The sequence below is a fragment of the Cladophialophora bantiana genome (assembly GCF_000835475.1).
Source record: "Cladophialophora bantiana CBS 173.52 unplaced genomic scaffold supercont1.10, whole genome shotgun sequence".
Classification (NCBI taxonomy): domain Eukaryota; kingdom Fungi; phylum Ascomycota; class Eurotiomycetes; order Chaetothyriales; family Herpotrichiellaceae; genus Cladophialophora; species Cladophialophora bantiana.
The window spans coordinates 157703-178024 of NW_015971584.1; the positions used below are offsets into that span (position 1 = coordinate 157703).

Genomic DNA, 20322 nt, shown 5'->3' on the forward strand with positions numbered 1-20322 from the left:
GGATGCTGAATAACAGTCGACAAAAACGAACGGACGGCGCCAAAAAGTCACCGCAAAGGAGTGGACGGTCCAGAAAGACCAAGCAACAAGACCGACCCAGAAACCGAAGTAAAGGCTTGAAAGAGTGCGTATCAACGGACAGATGAAAAGGGTACAAACCGGTTGATATAGACAGTGATCTTCAGTGGAACATATTGGGAGCGGATCGAATAGCATCCCAACAGGTTTCGAGACTATGCCGAGCTCTGGAATTTCAGCACCGCAGGAGACCAGCACAGCGTCCAGTCGTCGTTCGGTGGTGATCCATCGTGAGAGAGGTTCGAGAGCACAGTCTTGAATAGTTGCACGGGTGGCTGGCTGAAGCAGTAGCCTGGCTACCTGAGTTGGATTTTGTGGCTACGTGACCCACGGTCACCACTCTTTTGGCGACAGTAGTTGAGATCCGAGCTTGCCGGGAACATAGCGGCCCACGTGAAAAGGGGCCGCTCGTGGGCTGTTGACCGTCTAGATCAAGCCTCATTGAAAGAAAACCCCTTGACTTCGCACGGCTAACCTTGTTGGGAGGGCAAAACAAAGGTCGATGCAGGTTTCGGTGATTGATAAATCCACCTCAGGATGAGTCCGTGGTATTTGAATCTTGGCTGTGTGCTCGTAGCGAATGCTAGTATTTTTGTCAAGAGTCTGCTTGCTTCAATCTGCGATAGAGAGAGGAGACGATGAGAAAAATCTAAAGTCGCAGCGCAGTATCAGAGACGTCCTTCTCAAAGATACGTTTACCTAGTCTACTCCAGTAATATTCCAAGGGGCGGTTCCTTTTTTTGCACTCGCTGGGTTTCCCCACAATTACGCGTAGTGGACTCCTTCCGTATAATCGACAGAGATGAGGGCCAACATGGGTTGGCATGGCATATCGGCGGACCATGGCGTTGAGGGAGCGGACCACGGTTTGCCGTACATAACTCGGTATGGATCGTAGCACACCTCGTCGTAACCGTGTGAACCCTCCAGCAATAGTAGATACATAAACTCGAGGCTTCGCGGTGTCGTCAAGTCATTTTGAAGTCCAAACGAGTCATCGCGCTCCCAAGGTAGTGGTGTAGTGTTTATAACTTTGCTGCTTGAGTTTTCTTGACATATGCCATGACTGCATCGACCCCAGCCTGTGCGACTTCGGTATCCTGTGCCGGCGTGCCCGTGCTGCAACCGATCGCACCCACCACTTCTCCATCCACAACAATAGGGATGCCTCCAGCCACATACATGAATCTGCCATTATTGCTACTATTCAACCCGAACGCCGGACCCCCTGGCCACACAGCCTCCTTGTAGACCGACGTTGGAGCTCGATGGCCTGCCGCGGTGAATGCCTTGTTCATGGCGATGTCGACCGAGGTGAGTTTGGCGCCGGGCATCCGCTCAAAGTGGAGAAGATAGAGCGAGGCATCCATGATGGCGATGTTCATTGGGACGCCTATGGCTTTGGCCTTTTCGATACAGGCCGCCGAGGCCAGCTTGGCAGCATGGTGCGTGAGATGTGCGGGTCGATGGATGGCAGCCATGACGGTGAGGGAGATGAAGGCTGACTCGGAGGTAAAGGCTTTTGTGGTTCTGATGTAACAGATGGGAGGAGGCCGGACGAAAGGGCGACAGTGTCAAGAGAGGATCGCAGTGAGGCACCTAGGTCAGCTAGAGGAGGACGAAGGCTGCTGGATGTGTAGATAGCAGCGGCTTACAAGCAAACGGGCTCAGATCGTTCCCAAAGACATGCAGGTTTGGTGGCTCGATTCATGTCGAGAGTCGAATGAACGAGCTCTGAAGCTCGAGGGTGTGAATGATGGATCGAGGTGGATGAGAGCATGTTGGCGGAGAAGTCGGACAACGGCGACGTCAGCGACCGGAATGCTCGCCGCAGTGCCCGATCCTATTACCGAGCAAGCTAGGCACTATTATCTTGATTCTTTTGACATAGCCTTGTACTGCCTTGTGTCAACTGCTCCGGTTTTTTGCGGGGAAACAGGGGGTCTATTGCAGGGTGATCTTCTTATAAGCAAAGCCATCCTCATGCGAGACATCACCATCACCACAGCAAAGTGATAAAAGCCTTGATGGAGTCACTATGTACTCTCAGCTCGCATTGGACCACCGACAAAGCGCGGCACTGCCATATGCTCAACGAGGCTGATGCAGCGGGCGAGACCGCTGGTACAGCATGTCGAAGCACTTCTCGCTTTCCTTGTCCAGATACTCAATGCCCTGGCGTGGTACTGCCCCTTGGTCCTTGTAGTTTGGTCCTATCTCGAACGTCACTCCGGACGTCGGGTCTGGCCCTAGGAGCTTCTCGAACACCCCGATGACCCCCTCGATTGGTGTCAACAATCCCTCCTTCTCCATCTGGTCGTAAAAGGCGGCTGCTGAGATGTTGGTTCGAACCACGTTCGGGCAGGCCGCGTTCATCGTGATTTTCTCCTCTGGCAAGTACTTTCCGTAGCTCCTTACCAGGCCCACAACGGCGTGCTTCGCTGCAGTATATACCGGGAGCGTGGGACAGGTGTAGAATCCGCAAACGCTCGCCACACATCCGACTTGTGCGTGGTCAGCTCACAGTGCCTCCCCACAGTAATCAGCTAACTCACTCTTGCCCCTGAAACCATCCTTTCCGGGTTGTTGTTTCCTGAATTGCTGCACAGCTAGTGCGACGGTGTATAGGACACCCGTCAGATCAATATCCAGGACGCTCAAGTCAGGCTGCTCGAATCCGCTTAGGGAAGGGTCATTCGGAATCCAAGCACGTTCACCAATGCCTGCAATGGGGTAGACGTAATCGATCCGACCAAAGTCTGACACAGCTTGACTAAAAGCCTTTGCTTGGGAATTCCAGTTGGCGACATCCACTTGAGCACACTTTGCCACTTGAGAATCCTGGTTCAATTCATTGACAAGTTTTTGAGCGCCTTCTAGGTCTCTGTCGACGATGAACACTTTAATGCTAGAGACGCGTTAGAGATTCCCCACGCGGTATCTCGCCCTTGACGAGGAACCGACATACTTATGTTTCACCAGCATCTGGGCCACCCCTCGACCAATCCCGCTCGCTCCGCCCGTCACTTTTTGTTATAGTGTTAGCCTGTATAGATATTGTGCGAGTTCGAAACAGGTGTCTTCTAAACAACAAATGGTGTTCAAGTAGAGGGGAGACTCACCATATGCAAAGCCTTGAGACATTTTCCCTGTGAGAAGACAGTCCTTGTGGGATGTTCAATGGCTACCTGGGTAGTTTTAATGTGAAAGCACCTTATTTCAATCAAAACCACCTTGAATGATGTCTCTTTAATGCTCGACGCTTCAGCAACCAACCTCTCAATAAAGTAGAATTGCCCATCGAGCAACCTCGGAACTAACCCCCAGTGAGGGGGTGAGCCGTTTGTCCAGCCCTTCATTCATAAAGTCTCGTATCGGGCTTCGCCAGGTCCATATGACACGAGAGGGTCTTCTCGTCCAACTGGATCACGGGTGACGCGGGGGTGCTCCTCGCGTCTAGAGAGTAATGGAGCTTGTGTGCGGAGAAGTTCTGTCGATTGACGCAAATACGGGCCTCGGTATTGACGTAGGTGCGAATGCTACGTAGCATGATCAGCCTCGATCCATTTTGTCCCTGGAAGGAGGGCCCCGACGGAAGCCAATTAATAGTAGCCAGAATCAATATTGTCATTGAAGGATTCAAAAGGTTGTTTTCCCATGATGGAATTCCTCCTGTCGAGAGCCGAATCACCCTCTCCCACAGCCTCGCGGTCTGACATACCGAGATTTTGTGTACTTTCTAAAACACCCTGCCTGTAGTTCCTGTTGCTATCGATGTGGCACTCGGAAAGGTGATTCACAATCGAAGGTCCAAAGACACCGGAACCGCCAGGACCATAGATAACAAGCAAAAGATTCTGGGTCGGATTTTTATTCTTGGGTGACTCCTTTGGCAAACAGATACCACAGTGGTCACAGCATTTCAGCCTTGCTCGATCAACTCACCTCTTGCACAGTACAGAAAGCATTTGGTTGGAGGTGGTACTTTCTCAAGGGGTCCCCAAGGGGATGTGTATGTCCAATTGTCCTGCATGTCCTGGATGTGCATCTTTGCAGGTTGCGATTCCCCGTAACCCTCCGATACGGCGGAACAGGTCACATCTTTGCGGAGGCTGACCTCGTTGCCCTCGTTGCTTTGCCATCGGATTCCATCCTCGTGTTTGCTTTTGCTAGCCAGACGATTTCTACGTCACCCTTCCTCTTCACCGCGCACAGAGCACACTTGGACTCTGGCCTGTGTTCTTTCTCTGTTCAAAATACCGCTACAAACTCTGCAAGCGCAGTCTAAAGAACTTACGGGCAATCTGGTCAATGAAAAAAAGAGAATGAGGACGAACAGCCATTCGTAAAGGCCGGTCCACACATCTTTTGTCTTTTCCCTTCCTTCCTGCGATCTTTTACTCGCGCGGAATTGGCGGATTGGACGGAGGACCGCTATTAAGAACAGCCGAACTCAGAGAGAGCCAGCAATCCTCGGATTTGCTCTGGGGTTTTCAAACTGCCTTCATATACACACAGACTATTCTATCGAAGGTGCAATGTCGTCCATGGCCTCCTCCATCTTCTACCCCTTCCTCTCCCCTTCCCTCTCCGCCCTCCTTTTTCACCTCCCTTCATCTACCCCCCTGGACACACTCAGCCGCACGTCTCCATCGCGCCTCCAACGGACCGCCCTGCCCAATATCGGCCTCATCGATCTTGTCTCTGCCACCGATTTCTCAACCTTATACGACCCGCTATATATCCACAGTTTTCCCCGCCTCGCCGAGCGGGAAAGGTCAGATCTGATCGTTGACCGTCTCGCAGCGCAAGCGAAGGGAGATAGGAAAGGCCTGGCGCCCTACCGCATCGTGGGCATCAGGGACCACCAAGGTGAGGCTATTGGGGCGGCTCAATTTAGTGTCTTGCCGGTTCCTCCTCGAAAAGGGAGGAACAGCACGACCGGCAGCGCCGACTGTGGCGACGATGACGGACTACCCGAAGGGTCGAAATACGCCGTCCCCTATCTGCAATACATCTATGTCCGTCGCCAAAACCGCCGCCAAGACATGTCCGAAGTCCTGCACACGATGGTTCTCGCCGTCGCCGCCGCGGACGCCGCGCTGATGGACATGGAGGACGCAATCTCTTCTTCAGGCGTGGATCCACTCCTGCGAGCCGTGCCCTTCACGCTCTTTGAAACCGAACCGCCCGACCACGGCGACGACCACGCAAGCCGCGCATACGCGCTAGAGCGTTCCAAAATCCATACCTCCACGGGCGGTATGGCGCTTGTTCTGCGTCGCCGCCGACCGAGGCCTTCTTCCCAGGACTCTACTCGTCCCAAACAGCAAGAACAATCAGCAACAGCTGAAGGAGAAGACGACGAGATCCTCAGCGCGCACGTCCAGCCCGGCCTGGAACCCTCCGACCCGCCCCTGACCCTGGTCTGGATCCTTCGGCCTGCCCCGACGGCCACCCTCGGTCAGGACTATGATCTTACCAGCCTCGGGAAGGCCCTCGTCGCGGCATACTACCAGAGTCTGAGGGACGAGGGGTTTCCCGAGAAGAATATCCGCCTCGCGGAGAGGATCGTCCAAGAGAGATGCAGGGGCAGTGTCTTCCAGCTGATGCCGTTGGGGGACGTGAGGGACTTTCGTCCGGACAAGGGGAATCTGGATATATGAGGTCATTGAGATTGTGGATTAGAAAAACTGCACGTAGACTATCAATGAAAGCTTGCATTCTCTGAAATTCTCCCGCTCTGGATGCGGCGAACGAGACTCATCGTCTTCAGTGACCAAAAACAACCCATAAACGGAGCAAGAGACTATCTAGTAAGGAGTGACAGTGTGTACTAGTGTACTAAATAACAGACTAACAATTCATCTTTGAGATGGGGAAAAGGCTTCACTAAAACACAACGCCGACATATTTCAGTCCGGCGGTCCAGAGCCACCCGTCAACCAACTAGGAGAGCCACAACCTCCACAGATCCTCTGTACGGTGGATTCAATTATCCCCCCGCTCAGTCTCTGGGTGGTGATTTCCTCCTCGATGGTCGTCTGCTGTAGAGATCCCCACCATTGTAGGGGATTCCCAGCGACGTCAGAATGTTGACGGCAGCAGTTTCGCCGGTGGCAAAAGCGCCATGCACACATCCGTTTCCAGTCCGCGTACAGTGCTCTCCGGCAAACTGCAGCTTGCTTTCCTTGTTGTTCTCTACTGCAGTGAACCAAATTTCCGGGTCATCTCCGGTTTTGTCAGCAGTGTATGTACCGAAGCCAGCAAAGGGATCCTGCGTCCAGTGTGTCGTTTCCAGATTCACGACCGGAGGAAGCTTCTTGTAAGGCTCGGTGCGGAAAAGCTTAAAGAGTGGTTCGAAAAAGGCGTAGATTTCTGCGTCTGAAGTCATGGCTTCAATTCGCTGAGTAAGGGGCTCAACAATCTGGACAGACAGCTCCTTGGTACCGCTCATGATCCAATTGTTGCTCGTAACAGTCATGTAAGAGAAGATGGAATTCTCATCGAAATTGTCGGTAGTGGGCTCAGGATAGTAGATGAACTGGTCGTTGTCTTTGGGCCAGAACACTGACTCGAACTCGACAAAGATCTTGCCAAGAGCTCCATAGCCGAGTTTTTCAATACCCAGAGACAGTTGTCCTGGGAGGGCCGGGCTGAAGTCCACAAGCTTGTGTTTCAAAACACCGAGTGGAAGGGTGCAAACAACGGCATCTGCAACGAAAGCGGTGGGTTTCCCATCAAGAGTGGCGGTATGAACCACACACGGGTTGGACCCGTCATCATCATTCCAATCAATCTTTGTGACTTTGTGTCCGAGTCGGATGATTCCCGGATCACGCAGGTTCGAGGCTGCCCAGTCGATAATGGTATCATATCCTCCTTTCATGTAGAGGTTCCGTTCGGTTGCGAAGTAGGCAAGATGTTTAGAAGATGCTTGCTCGAGACTGGTGCCGATCCAAGCTTCAACCTCGCGAGCAGCTTGAGGTGCCCAGAGGCGTTCATCCTCGCTAACCAAGGGATGGCTGCTCAGCCATTCCCTGATGAAGGTCAAGGCAGGTTTATCCTCAGCATCGGGGTTTTCTTCGTAGTACCAGGCACAGAAGTCGGCGAATTCATCGGCGACCTTTTTGGCTTTGAATTGAGAGCCGAGGCGACCATCGCGGGTGTAGTACAGGGGGGTGCCGTCGTCATAATAGTGCTCGATATTGAGCTGGCCGATAAGACGGACGAGTTTGTTGTTGGCGGTTTCATGCATCCAGGCGGCACCTAGCAACAGTGTGAGTAGAAGTGGACGACAGGGGGAAACAACCCCACAATGGTCGTGGCCGAACAATGAGCGCTTTTAACGACATCATGTCAAACGCCTACGGCGATTGTCAGTATTGCCTTTTGGTAATATTTACCAATGTCTCTTGGAGCGTGGCCAGCTTTCCTACTCGTGTAAATGCGTCCGCCGATCCGATCAGGACGGGCTTCGAGGACCACGACTTGGACACCATGGGTTCGCAAGACAGAGGCAGCACGAAGACCGGCGATGCCGGCACCGACTACGATCACTTTCTTCGAGGTAGGTGTTCCATCACTTGCAGATGTTCCTCGTTTCTCTTGACTCACAACATCCTGAACAGCTTGTTCAGGTCCTTTCGGGTTTAGACCATCCTCCAACTCTTTGGTAGCGGCAGGGGAAGGGAGAAGCCGGTGAGCGAGTTGCAGGATGGTCGAAGGACTACTGGATTCCTTGGGTTTATGGGCGGTAATCTGAGCGATGTGGAAATGTTGAGCCATTCTGAGTTGGCAAGTCGACATTCAGGTACCTAACAGGTTAGCGACACTGTCGACCGGGGGGTGTTCTGGACGACGAGGCTGCGTCGAGCCGATACGAAGTGAGCAGGTGATGGTGAAGCGAAGGGGGGAAAAGGAAGAAAGGAAGGGAGGATGAAAGGCGATATGATGATGTAGGAGAGAGGCAAGCGAGGGATGCAGGAGGTGGGAGGGATGAGGATGTTGAAATTGGGGCCACATTGCTAGAGGCTTTTAGGGAATTACAGCCGCGTCATGGGGAGAACCCGCCAATGAGGTGCAAAATTTAGGGGACGAAGGCCGGGGGGTTCACTCGGCTAAAGATCCAGGGCTAGTGGTGGCCCCGGTGGTGACATTGGTGAGGACTGCTTATCGGAGAAGCGCACGAGGTAAAGGGCCTCGCCGAAAGTGCACTCCGTCCTAAGCTCCGCAAGCCTATTACAGGCCCCGGGGCGTCACTAAAATCAAGATTTATCAAGATTTGCTCAAGCTCTATTGCACCGACCCTAACCATCCACCCTTCCGTTCCGTTTGCTTATTCTTGGTTTACCTGTGACCTACCCTTGGCTACCGCAGGAGTTAGGTTGAAGTGAGCAACTCCTGTCCGCTCCTGCTAGAGCGATCTCTATCCCCCAGACGGCCTCCTCCCTCGAGACCCATGTCTTTTTTCTGGGATACGCGTAATTCGATTTCTTTCCGTCTTGCCACTGATAAGCTTTGCCAGCCCGCCAACTGGCCCTCCCGCCTCTTTGCGGGGATTGTGGCCTCGTTCTTGTGTGGACGAGGCGAACCTTTGCCTGCGTCTGACGAAGCTGGAGCATGGCGTCTCTTAGGGCACACACCATCACGATAAGGTATCTGATCTTTTTGCTTGTCGCTGTAACGATATGGCGACGCCTCTCGCTTAGTTCATAAATGCCTTCTTCCCCAGCTAATCCCCGGGTGCTCTTCCCCTTCGTAGTGTTTTCTGCGCTTCAAGATTCACCATCTTTGTCCACGAGTGCGGCCGTATGGAGTACACTGAGGAACTTCCGGGCACGCGCCGCATTTTTGACGCTGAAGGAAAGCCACTCTATCCAGGCGATGTTGGGCTGAAGAGACACGGTGACATTGTTCTCGTTCCTCAGCCGACCGACTCGCCCAATGACCCTCTTCATTGGTCCTTGACCCGGAAAATATGGCACAGCTTCCTCGTTTGCTTTGTCACAGCTTTGACGGCAGCCACTTCCAACGATGCTGGGGCCGCTCAATACAATGAGAATCTCGAATTGGGCATCAGCTATGGCTCGTTCAATACCGGCGCCGGTGTTTTGTTCTGCGGAATCGGCTACTGGACATTGCTTTCTTCTCCAGCCGTTTACTTGTATGGTCGCCGCATCTTGTACTTGATTGGCATGACGTTGGGCTTCATTGGAGGTATTTGGTTCGCCAGAGGGCAGACGACCAGTGATGCCGTCTGGAATCAACTTTTTGTCGGCGCATCCGAATCCGTGGCCGAAGCGACAGTTCAGCTGTCGTTGATGGATCTGTGGTTTCAACATCAGCGCGGCTCAGTGCTCGGTGTTTACGTGTTGGCGACCAGTATTGGGACATACTTGGGTCCATTGATCGCGAGCTACATCGCAGACAGTAGCCTGGATTGGAGATGGATTGGATACTTCGGGGCCATCATCTCTGGGGGAACGTTTTTCGTGCTTCTCTTCGGCCTGGAGGAGACGTCATTTCATCGGGATCGATATTTGGTCAATGACGGAGACAGATATTTGATCGACGGCGTCAACAGAGCTGGCAGTGATAATTCCGCAGGCTTGGAGGCGGATCGACCAGACAAAGAAAAGGTTGCTGGTCAACCTGAACCGCAATCCGTGTCCCCTCGCCGTGCATCTGTTGCAGAGGAGCGACTTGCCGCCGAAGACCGGCCCAAATCATATTGGCGGCGCATTGCGATCATCACTCCCGCGCCAAATCTGCGCGGGTTTGGCTTCAAGCAGTACTTACAGCGTCTCTTTCACACCCTGCGAATCTTTACCTTCCCGGCCGTCCTATACTCCGGGTTGCAGTGGGGAGCTCAAGACGCCTGGCTTACCTTTTATCTGACAGTCGAGGAGGACAATTGGTATGGTCCACCGTGGAATTACAGCGATGCTGCTGATGGAGTGAGTGTTCTGATGTGTTAGTCAGAGTATCACGCCTTGCTAACTTCCCGCAGCTGATGAACGTGCCTTGCCTGATTGGCGCCGTCATTGGAGCGACCTATGGTGGATGGCTCAGCGATAAGTTCATGATATGGATGGCTAAGAGAAACGGGGGGGTGAGCGAAGCCGAACACCGACTATGGCTCATGTACCCATGTGCTGCCATTTTCCCTACTGGTCTCTGGCTGTTTGGAATTGGGACCAGCTACGGATGGTCCTGGCCAGCTCCGTATGTTGGCCTTGGTTTCATCGGCTTTGGATGGGGCTGTGCAGGCGACTTGAGCATGGCGTACCTGATGGATGCTTATCCGGACATGGTCTTGGAAGGCATGGTGGGCGTGGCAACCATCAATAACTCGATTGCGCTCGTCTTCACCTTCACAGCTTCCGACTGGATCGATGCGAGCGGTGTTCGAAACACATTTATTGCCATTGGGGTCTTGGCGTTTGTTTTCATCATGACGACTGTGCCGATGATGATTTGGGGAAAGAAGTCCCGCCGCTGGACAAGGAACCGATACCGGCGGTTCTTGGAGATTCGTGATGGTTTCTCGACCTAGCGGTGGAAAAGCGTTCAGCGATCTAAGGGATGCTCGGGCATGCAATGTTAGTTTAGCATTCATCCTGTTACATCTTGACGAGCAGTTCTATAAGTCATATGTATGGCGACATATTAAATACCTAGCAGTTTCAAAGCATGAAGCGACGTCAACTATATTGAGATGAATAAATTGTCGATGATGTTGTCCACCCCCCAATCAATTAGGCAGAACAAGGCAGAACAAGGCTGAACAAGGCTGCACCTTTATCGTTTGTTGCTTCATGGCCCGCCGCATTCTCTACTGCCAAGCATACCTCCACCTGTCCCACATATCATCTTTCGACCCGAGAATGCTTCAAAGATGCGACTGCTTCTTTTTGGATGAGCATTCAACCGAAACTGTGATTCGGCCTTGCCCACCTCATCGTCGTCTCAAAATCGGATCGGCAGCATGCATTCTTCACTCCCGCTGCGAGCTGGCCTGTAAGTGCCTTCCCCATGCTTGACGCTCCCGGTGCTCTCCCAGCATCTTTTGCTTGCCCAATGCGTCCATCCTCATGCTCCCGGATCAACAATTCCTCCCCTCGCTCCTCTTCTTCTACTTCTTCTCTGCGAAGGTACTTACGAATCTAGCCTTAAACGATCCTCCTACTACAACTCCGACTACCGTAGCGGGGCTGCCCTGCTTCGAGCCCGCCGTCCGTACCTGGTCAAGAACACCCTCACAGGCATAGCGATCTTCGGCTTCGCTATTGGAGTTTGTACGTTCCATTGTCGCATTCTCTTTGGATGTTTCCCTTGAAGCCCAAGGCTTCTGGATCGTGCAATATATCCCGGTGACGACCGGGGCGGAGCTTTGAGTCGTGTTCAGAGAACATTTTGACTGACGCTGTTCTGTAACGAACAGTCGCATTTACACTCAGAGCCGTCGGCCAAGAGACCTTTGACGACGTGATCGTTCCGTCGGACACGGACACCGTTGCGCCAAACTCCTCCCCAGCTGAGACCGCACGGTTACAGCAGATTCCCAATCAGTCGCCGAAGACACCAACCGCGTAGGCGAACTGGGTGCCCTCATTATCAAACTCCCCCCATCGCGAACGAGACGCCACCTATGCTCATAAAGCAAGGTCCCAGCAGGCGAGGAACGGCCTCGTGACAATAGCAATCGGGAGAGGAGGGGGAAGGGCAGTTTCCAGGCCCAGCTGCGACTGTGTATAGCTACGAGGCGTTGAACAAGCGGTACCCGGGGGTTGCTATTGAACAAGACGAACTATTAGACTTCTCTACTTCGAGATCACACATCCGTGTTTGACATGTGACCTGACATGCTATGTTGGATGGACTCCGGAGTTGGACTGTATGCGCCCCGCGAAAAGGATCTCCTTGTAGGAAGGGAAGAATTTATCGGCGGCAGAGAGTTTGATACGCCATGTGAGGCTACTAGAGTGTATGTGGACTTGGCTCAGGCCGAGTCGAGTCGGGTCGAGGAGATTTGGACGTGACTGATCAGGAGAGAGTCAATGGGTCCTTTGGCGCATACAGGTCTATACGGACGGACGATCTAAGGAGTCAAGCGCCTGCTGGCTGTTAAAAATTCGCAGCTCACTACATGTCATCGCAATGCCTTGGGATATGGACCAATAAAAAATTCAGTGATAAAAATATCCATGGCTTAAAGATTATCCAAAAGCAAAACTTCAGATCAGAGTCAAAAGCCAAGAAGGATCTTGGCCAGCATCTATCTTGCTGCTCTTTCGTCTTTGACTTCATAACTCGCCAGGCTGTGCATTGTCACTTTCCCGTCATCATTATGAACATCAGCGAACGCTAAATCTCCCGGTGCCCGCCGTGATAGCAGGAGCCCGTGGCCCCGACGTATTGAGATATGCCCGGGACGTTAAAGGTGAAGAAGCCATATCCCGTCCACTACCGATTACATCCTTTTCCCTCCCCTGCTGACGGTGCGCTTCGGAGTTGTCGAGTTGAGCAGGTTGCCGCCGCATGTCTAGGGGACTTGCCGAGTGCATGCGATAATTCTGTAAACCGGACGACCCCCCGCCAGCTTGCGCCTCAGTCTTTGTCGCGCTACTCTGGCCGTCATGAGGTGTGTGGACCGCGGAAGATGCCTGTGCGGAAACAGAAGGGTCAACGATGGTAGATGCTGACCCTCCTGGAGCCTGAAGCCCGTCGGCCATGTTGCGTTGTTGATTTGCTGGTGTTAGGAATTCGCTCATTGGAGAGCGATTGGAATTTTGTCGGCTGAGCCGATGGATGGGATGTTGGGGGTTAGCCCACGGTGTCTGTTCAAGAAACTGTTCTTCTGCTTGGGGTCCTGATATCTGCATTTGAGCGGCTGGGCGATGAGCGGGTCTGCCAGGTCGAATCTGACTCTGCGAGATCTGCAATATGTGAGTCTCCTGAAGCTGTGAAAGGGTGCCACATATACGTACTCCCATCTTTTGGATGTCATCCTCAATGTCCTTCTGCTTTGACGCAGCCAACTCTGGCGCAGCAGGAAATCCCACATATTTGGCGACACCAGCCAGAATCGAAACCTCCTTGTTGTAGGCTGTTTGTTGCAAGATCTGCTGCGACCTTCGTTCTGGGAATGGTATGCTGAAACTGGGTATTGAGGAGTCGGCCTTGAATCTGTCTCGTTGAATCCGATAGAAATGCTCGCTGAGGCGTTCAAGATGTCTCTCGCGAATATCTCTGACGGTCTGGAAGTATTGACTGTGAATTTGACTCCGTTCAGCAACGGCCTTGTTCTTGAGGGCTCCGACCTTGTAGACCAGTAGCTTTTGCTCGATCTCATACTTCTCATCACGGTATTTCTGCACCACTTCCACCTGGCGTATTAATTCCGGGTGAGCTGGTTTGGGCTCTGACAGTAACTGCAGCTCGTGGTTTATGGCTGCAATTCTCTCATCATAGAGACGGTCTCTCAATGTCGCAAAATGCCTCTCGAGCGCAGTCAGGGCTTCCATGGCTGCCAGTCGCTTCGCTTGCTCTTCTTCACTCTTGATCGCGGCCTCGAGATCGTTGTCATCGACAACCTCTGAATCTTCCGCAGGTCCAACATCCTCCTCGTCTTCGTGTTGTAATTCGTGGATGACCGGGTCTTTTGCTTTTCTGCGAGGCCTGCTTTTGGTTTTGTCTTTCGAGTCTTCACTACTGTCAACTTTTTCGACCTCTTTCTGCTCCTCTTCAGGCTCTACCACATCCTCTTCGTCGTGTTCCGGCACCCCTACTTCGGGTTCAATGGTATTTTCCCGTAAATGGGGACTCTCATTTCCCTCGCCGTCGGTATCTGGTTCAGACTTCTCATCCTCGGTCTCGACAGATCCCGTCCGTCTTCTCTGTGATCTAGGAGCCTCTTCAATATCAGATTCGGTCTCTTCTCTTTTGCGCTTATTGGGGGAAGCTGCTGGAGCCACCACTCCGCCTTCGTGGCCTTCTTCATCGGCGTCTTGTCCGTCGCTTATGCCTTCCTCATGGTCCGAGTCGTGGTGGGAGGAAATTGGGGACGAAACAGGGCTTTCGGTGAAACTCTCTATCTCCGGTCGCATGTCGATGTCTTGTCTCTGGGATAGTTTGCTTGGGCTAATCTCAGGGGGGTTTCTCCTGGCTAGATTTTCCGGAGTGGCCTGGAGGCGCTCGGTCTCAGCTTCAGAATCCACATCGGCTGGGGCGGCAGCTTCGATATCTTCTTCCTCGCCATCTTCGAGATCATCGTCCAGCTCGCTAAGGCTGCTGGAACGGTCGTCGTCGGAGAGGGGTCCGTCTTTGGCGGCGTAGGCTACAGCGGTATTGGAGAGAGCGAGGAGGGAGTCCGCCGCTGAGTTCATGGTTGTTGCAACAAGACTTCTTTTGGATGTAGATCGTTCCGAGGGGCTAAGAGGTACTCAGCGTAGGTAGATGAGGTTTTCGGGAGCTGGGAAAATCGCGGATTGATGTCGCCTAAGGTGGCATCGGTGGTTAGCACGAATGGAAGAGTTCCGCAAAAATAAGAATGCGAAAATTGGATACCCTGGTGAGTCAGTCGACATACGATATAATAGTGAATGAGTCGCAGTCACAATAGCATGGTGGTTGTCATCCCCTCTCTTGCGCTTGGTTCTGGCGGTAGCATGGGCGCAACGGCAACAGGGCCTGAGGATTTTGTCGTTCGGTAGCGATATTGGTAAATCTCACTCTTTTATAGGAGAAGAGGATTGCGAGAGAGCCGTCAAACCTGTATGACTTCGACGAACAAGCGAATACTCGAGGCGGATCAAGGTGGGATGGTGTGAGTGTCTGCCAGAGGAGAATTACCCGCGGGGCAGGGGTACTGTTGACTATAGGGTAAACCCCGAAAGGAGAGCTGAAGTGCGAGGCGAATACAGAGGAGGACTATCAATATGAAACCAAAAGAGTTGAGTTAGCGAAGACAGTGCAAATGGAAGTTGCCAAAGTCGCAGGTTACAAAATGCAGGAGCAGCAGGCGTGTTGGCGTCGTCGGTGGAGAAACGCAGTCAAAGCGCAGCCCCCAAAAAGGCACATACAAGTAATTACAGCAGTGAGCACAAAGAGTCCCCGATCCCTTGAATCATGGGTCGCTCGACATTGGGTGGGCGATGTCATAGGCACGAATCAGGGCTCCAGAGCGCTCCAGGCTAGCGCCGGAATTAAGATTCCTGCACCTCTTCTTATCCCCATTTTGGTTCCTGCCTTTCGAAATTTTTGTGGCTTCGATTCGACTGCAACACTCTGCGTCAATCTGAAATCACTTGGGTGAGAGACTGACTTGGTTGCGGCGTTCACAATATGCAAAAGTCGAAGAAGGCCAAGACTACAGCGGATGCTGCGCCTTCAGCCACAACTGCAAGCAAGTTAACTGCCAGAGAAGAAACGGTCGATCCTGTGCTTGCTTCTCTGTTTGCCTCGAGCGTAAGACCGCTGATCAATCGTCTCGATTTGAGGCTGACAGACTCGTTTTAGTCTGGACCAATCAAGGTACCGCCGAGGACTGGGACCACAGCAAAACCTGCTCCTTTGCATGTACAACCTAATCCTGAAGACGAAACATCCTCGTCTGGCTCTAGTTCTTCCGCAGAGAGTGACAGTGAGAATGACGCGGAAGACTCAGACGAATCCTCGGAAGATGAGGCACCGCCGCCCAAACAAGAAGCCAAAGATACTGTCGAGAGGCCTCGCAAACGCAAACGGGCTGTCGATGAGGACGATCTGGAGCAGGCATATTTCAAGCGACTAGAGTTAGAAGAGGATAGAGAAAACCGGAAGAAACATCCGGGGCGCCAAATTGACAATGCCGAAGGAAGCTCGAATGAAGACAACACATCCTCCTCCGACTCTAATGATAGTTCACTCAGCGAGCCCTCGGAGGTCGAAGTTCCCCCAAAACATGAGATTTTTGACCAAAAGCTGAAGGACCAGGACAAACTGAAGAGAACCGTCTTCCTGGGAAATGTATCCACGCAAGCTATCAAAACTAAGACAGCAAAGAGAGCATTGACCAGACACCTACGCTCCGTATTGAAGACACCGCTTCATGGAAAGAGACCAGGAAAACTCGAATCAGTCCGATTCCGCTCTACTGCATATGCATCGAAGCAGGGCCCCAAGAAAGCCACATACGCCAAAAAGGAGCTCATGGACGCAACCACAGTCAGCACAAATGCCTATGCAGTCTTCACCACGGATATTGCTGCTGAGCGAGTGGCAGAGGAACTCAATGGCACTATTGTTCTTGATCGGCATTTAAGAGTCGATTATCTTGCGAAACCCTCGGTGATTGACCACAAACGTTGTGTCTTCATCGGGAACTTGAGTTTTGTTAACGAAGAGGCACCTGCAGGAAGTGCAGATGACGGGGAAGGTCTTGAAAAGAAACGACGGCCGACTGCGAAACAGCCCGCAGATGCTGAAGAAGGTCTGTGGCGAACGTTCAGCAAAGTTGGGAAGGTAGAAAGCGTACGTGTGGTACGAGACCAAGAGACTCGAGTTGGTAAAGGATTCGCATACGTTCAATTCAAGGACGAGAACAGCGTGGAGGCTGCACTGCTCATGAACGACAAGAAATTCCCCCCGATGTTGCCGAGAAAACTACGTGTGATGCGGGCGAGGAAGATGAAGATCAAGCGCCCTATGTTCACACCGAGAGCAAACTCCGCCCAGGACAGGAATCAAGGGCGCAGGGACGGTATGTCTGCGGCTGGAGGGAGAGACGGGAAGCCGAAACAACCATTGGTCTTCGAAGGCCACCGTGCAACGAGCACATTTGCCAATGCTAAAGGAAAGGCGGTTGATGTGGCCAGCTCAAAGAGAAACCGGGATCGGAAGAGGAATAGGCCGGATTCCAAGAGCGCTCAGAGAAGTGCGAAGTACAAAGCGGCCAAGGCGAGGAGGCAAAAGCTAGGAGGGAAATGAAGACGTACGAACAAGTTGCTCGATGGATGAAATGGAACGGAATGGATATTACCGTCGTGAGGACAATGTGGATATCTTTCATGCGACTCTCATCCGATTTCCAGACTCGTGTAGAAGTCTCTTTGCTCAATCTTTCTCCCCTTTCAGCCGCAGTGTTGACCGTATCAAGAGACATTGCCGCCACGACGACTGAGATGCTTTGTCCACTGCTCTCATCGAGCTGGACGGCGCCACGTCCAGCTCGCCCTCCAAGGTATCCACGCTGGGATTTCTCGGACAGGTATGGATGTACCTGCTCTCTATTTTGAGCATGTTTCCACGTTTGCTTCTCGAGTTCCAAGCCTCGGCATGGCTTGCCCCTTGCCTTGCCCGTTCCCAGTTTGCAGTCTTATTCTCGGTCTCGGTCTCGGTCTCTTACCTTTGGTCGCAGCTACAAGCTCGACGACGCCTTCCATAGCTCGTTCCAGAGAGTCCGGGCAAGGCCCGCCGTGGTGGCGCGGACGGCATATTCGAGTTTGCAGGTTTTTCTCACACAAGGGATAAAGCGTGAGGAGCTTAATGCGTGATGGCAGTGCAAAATTTTGATCAGGGCATGATCCTGACACACCAAAGCAGAGGGAATCGGAGGTCTTGAACGAGCAAGAAACGCACCCATAGGTCGGAGCGGGAGAGGGGCGAACCGAATGCTTTTGTCTTTCGAGAGATTCGAGATCCGAGGAAGTGTTGCGTGGACTTTTGGGCAAGAATCGGCTTGCGTGCTACAGCACTCACAAGAGCCGGTCAAGTACTTGTACCATCCAAGGACGACATTGGTACGTGGAATTGGACATTGACAAGCCCGCCGCCTAGTTCGATTCTTCACCTTACGCGTGCCACGGCCAGCTTAGCTCAAGGCAGCAAAGTCAAGCAGACATTGAACGTTGGCAATCCCCGTTTGGGACCGGGTCGATAAGAGCCCATACCTCTCTTCTTCCTCTGTGCCATTTTATCGAATTGCCAGGACCCCGACGCCGCGCCTCGCTCTCTCACACTCTTTCTTCATCTCCTGCTCTTCCACGTCCGTCCATTTTACTGAGAGCTCGTCCCACTTCTTGACCTTGAACTCCCGTCTATATTGGGCCTGCAGATTTTGCAGCCGTAGAAGGGGACGCATGTCACCAGTGCCGCTGTAAATGGCCAGCAGTGTCCGGCTCGGCAGGTTGGCATATATTTGATAGATGCGTTGAAGGGTCTGACGCATCACGCTTCTGAGATGGTCTGTTTGGTCGCTGGGTAAGGGCGGGCTGGAGGAAGAGGAAGACGCAGGTGTGGGAAAGCTGTCGCTGGGGAGTGTATTCCAGCCTCGTGCGGCTTCGAGATCGCGAAGTCGAGCCCAAATGAATTCAGCACCGCCCAGCGGGATGGTCTGATCATGATCTTGGGTCTCTCCTTCTCCGGTATGGCTCGTGCGCTTCTCTTCAACACCACCTTCATTGTCACCTTCCGCAACTGTCGCGTTCTCAATCGAATCCCCATGAGCAGCTCTGAGTACACCCCGTACAATCTCATCATCATTCGCACAACCAATCTTGTATGTTGCCTCTCGCCCCAGTCCCCTCTCCGGCGTCCCATACTCCACAATGGCTGTGGTCTTCAACACAACCTCTCCATTAGGGTTCATCTTTAGCGTCCCTCCAATCCTGCGAAAGATGCTTTCGCCGTTCGCATCCAAAGTTCCCCAGGTAGGTCCCTTGTCACACTTCAACTTTACCAGATCCAACACCGCTCTGGCGTCTTCTACGCTGTCATGCCCACTCATGCCGCCCTTTTGGATCTCTCGTTTGAGATAGCGGTTTGCTAGAAATTTCAGCGACGAGCGCAAGGGCAGGCCGCGCGGGTGTGGATAGATGATTGACGTGTCAATGACGAATGGATGTGTCAGTTTTAGTGCGTTGAGATCAGATTCGAGACTGTGGCCGAGAAGGATGGTATCCTCTCCCACAATGTTGAGTAACTCCCTCTGAATGTCCCCCAACGTCGTCGTGACATTTTCAAGGATTTCCTGGGTTATGCCGGAAAATTCCGTGAAGTAGTTCTTAATTGCCAGTGCCGGCTTGACGTATCTGTCCAGGACAGTTCTGCCGGCCCAGTCGAGGACAGAGATGCGCGCGAGCGAGTACTTTTCATCGCATGTAAGGACCATTTCGCAATCCAGAGCGTAGGCTTTCAGACCTTGCGTCAAGAAATCGTGGGACTTCGGAGGGGAGGAGGACGGCAGGATGCGAGGCTTGAAGATGGAGACATCGGTGTCGACCCAGCCGGAAGATTTTGATTGACCTGTTTTTTCTCTTCGTTCCTTCTCCAGATGCGCATCTTTGGGATCTGCAAATGCTGCAGGGTGGATTGGATATTCTGCTTCTCGCAACTCGCTGACTGAATGGACAAAGTTTACAACGGGAGTGCGGACCGCTTGGAAAGACTTATCATCTTTGCCATGCTTCACTCTCTGCTTGGCGGATTCGGAAAAGGGTGCAATGAGCATGCCTTGGAGCGGAGAGTGTACTCTGTTTATGCGTGAATCTCCAGGGGCACGAACTTCGATAATGTGTCGAAGGAGGCTATCTCTCAAGTTTGGTTGAGGAGGAAGATCAGAGTCTGCTTCCGGTGGCGAAATGATGACTGAAGCGTCTGCTGAGGCTGAGGCTGAATGTTGGTCTAGAGCGGTCGAATCAGGGTGTGTGAATGACTCGTCAGGCTTGCTCATGCTACTCATCTCGCTCTCTTCAGATATGCTTTTCCATAGCTCCGAGTCCTCCAGCATCTTCTGATCCAGGGCGGGAACCATCAGCACCACCACCTTCTTGATCTGCCTTGCGTTCTTCACAGCCAGCCAGGTTGGGGCGACACCGTCTGCCAAAATGTAGAGAACAAGATCTTGCAACGCCCTCAGATCAACACGTTCAGGTCGTGTTTTGAAGAAGCTGATGCTGGGATCACCATCCGAATCTCGTTCAATTTTGCGTCTTTTCTTTCGGGAAGACTTGGACTCCGCCACTGCCCAATCTTGTGGGGCAAGGGTTCCTGAGCCTTCACCGTTCATACTGTTAGGTGCCGTACCGTCCACATAAGTCGTGTTTGATGCTTGTGTGGCCGTAATGTTGTGGAGGGTCTGTCCGATGCCAAAGTGGGAGTGTGAAAAGCCAGCTTCTGCAGCTGTTCGTTTGCTACTCGCCACCATATTTCTTTGGTGTGCAACGCACAAGCGCAGTAAACATGACTTGGTACGGATGCAAC

General features: G+C 52.6%; 9 protein-coding genes across 9 annotated transcripts; 4 read left to right on the top strand and 5 right to left on the bottom strand.

The window, feature by feature from the left end:
- Window positions 1-1103: 1103 nt before the first annotated feature.
- Z519_06969 (uncharacterized protein) lies at window positions 1104-1559 on the bottom strand (the record flags this gene model as incomplete). Its single annotated transcript, XM_016764706.1, has 1 exon — window positions 1104-1559. One exon carries the CDS (start codon window positions 1557-1559, stop codon window positions 1104-1106), a length of 456 nt encoding a protein of 151 aa, XP_016618656.1.
- Window positions 1560-2169: 610 nt separating this feature from the next.
- Z519_06970 (uncharacterized protein) lies at window positions 2170-3222 on the bottom strand (the record flags this gene model as incomplete). Its single annotated transcript, XM_016764707.1, has 4 exons — window positions 2170-2582; window positions 2634-2986; window positions 3047-3104; window positions 3201-3222. 4 exons carry the CDS (start codon window positions 3220-3222, stop codon window positions 2170-2172), a joined length of 846 nt encoding a protein of 281 aa, XP_016618657.1.
- Window positions 3223-4625: 1403 nt separating this feature from the next.
- On the top strand, window positions 4626-5744 carry Z519_06971 (uncharacterized protein; the record flags this gene model as incomplete). Its single annotated transcript, XM_016764708.1, has 1 exon — window positions 4626-5744. One exon carries the CDS (start codon window positions 4626-4628, stop codon window positions 5742-5744), a length of 1119 nt encoding a protein of 372 aa, XP_016618658.1.
- Window positions 5745-6085: 341 nt separating this feature from the next.
- On the bottom strand, window positions 6086-7866 carry Z519_06972 (uncharacterized protein; the record flags this gene model as incomplete). Its single annotated transcript, XM_016764709.1, has 2 exons — window positions 6086-7347; window positions 7485-7866. The coding sequence occupies 2 exons, from the start codon at window positions 7864-7866 to the stop codon at window positions 6086-6088; spliced, it is 1644 nt and encodes a 547-aa protein (XP_016618659.1).
- A 1025-nt stretch (window positions 7867-8891) lies between these two features.
- Window positions 8892-10636, top strand: Z519_06973 (uncharacterized protein; the record flags this gene model as incomplete). Its single annotated transcript, XM_016764710.1, has 2 exons — window positions 8892-10037; window positions 10091-10636. 2 exons carry the CDS (start codon window positions 8892-8894, stop codon window positions 10634-10636), a joined length of 1692 nt encoding a protein of 563 aa, XP_016618660.1.
- Window positions 10637-11068: 432 nt separating this feature from the next.
- Window positions 11069-11676, top strand: Z519_06974 (uncharacterized protein; the record flags this gene model as incomplete). The annotated part of the gene is made up of 3 exons (XM_016764711.1): window positions 11069-11100; window positions 11251-11378; window positions 11525-11676. 3 exons carry the CDS (start codon window positions 11069-11071, stop codon window positions 11674-11676), a joined length of 312 nt encoding a protein of 103 aa, XP_016618661.1.
- A 761-nt stretch (window positions 11677-12437) lies between these two features.
- Z519_06975 (uncharacterized protein) lies at window positions 12438-14468 on the bottom strand (the record flags this gene model as incomplete). Its single annotated transcript, XM_016764712.1, has 1 exon — window positions 12438-14468. One exon carries the CDS (start codon window positions 14466-14468, stop codon window positions 12438-12440), a length of 2031 nt encoding a protein of 676 aa, XP_016618662.1.
- A 958-nt stretch (window positions 14469-15426) lies between these two features.
- Z519_06976 (uncharacterized protein) lies at window positions 15427-17049 on the top strand (the record flags this gene model as incomplete). Its single annotated transcript, XM_016764713.1, has 2 exons — window positions 15427-15549; window positions 15601-17049. The coding sequence occupies 2 exons, from the start codon at window positions 15427-15429 to the stop codon at window positions 17047-17049; spliced, it is 1572 nt and encodes a 523-aa protein (XP_016618663.1).
- Window positions 17050-18034: 985 nt separating this feature from the next.
- Window positions 18035-20266, bottom strand: Z519_06977 (uncharacterized protein; the record flags this gene model as incomplete). The annotated part of the gene is made up of 1 exon (XM_016764714.1): window positions 18035-20266. One exon carries the CDS (start codon window positions 20264-20266, stop codon window positions 18035-18037), a length of 2232 nt encoding a protein of 743 aa, XP_016618664.1.
- Between the last annotated feature and the right edge of the window lie 56 nt (window positions 20267-20322).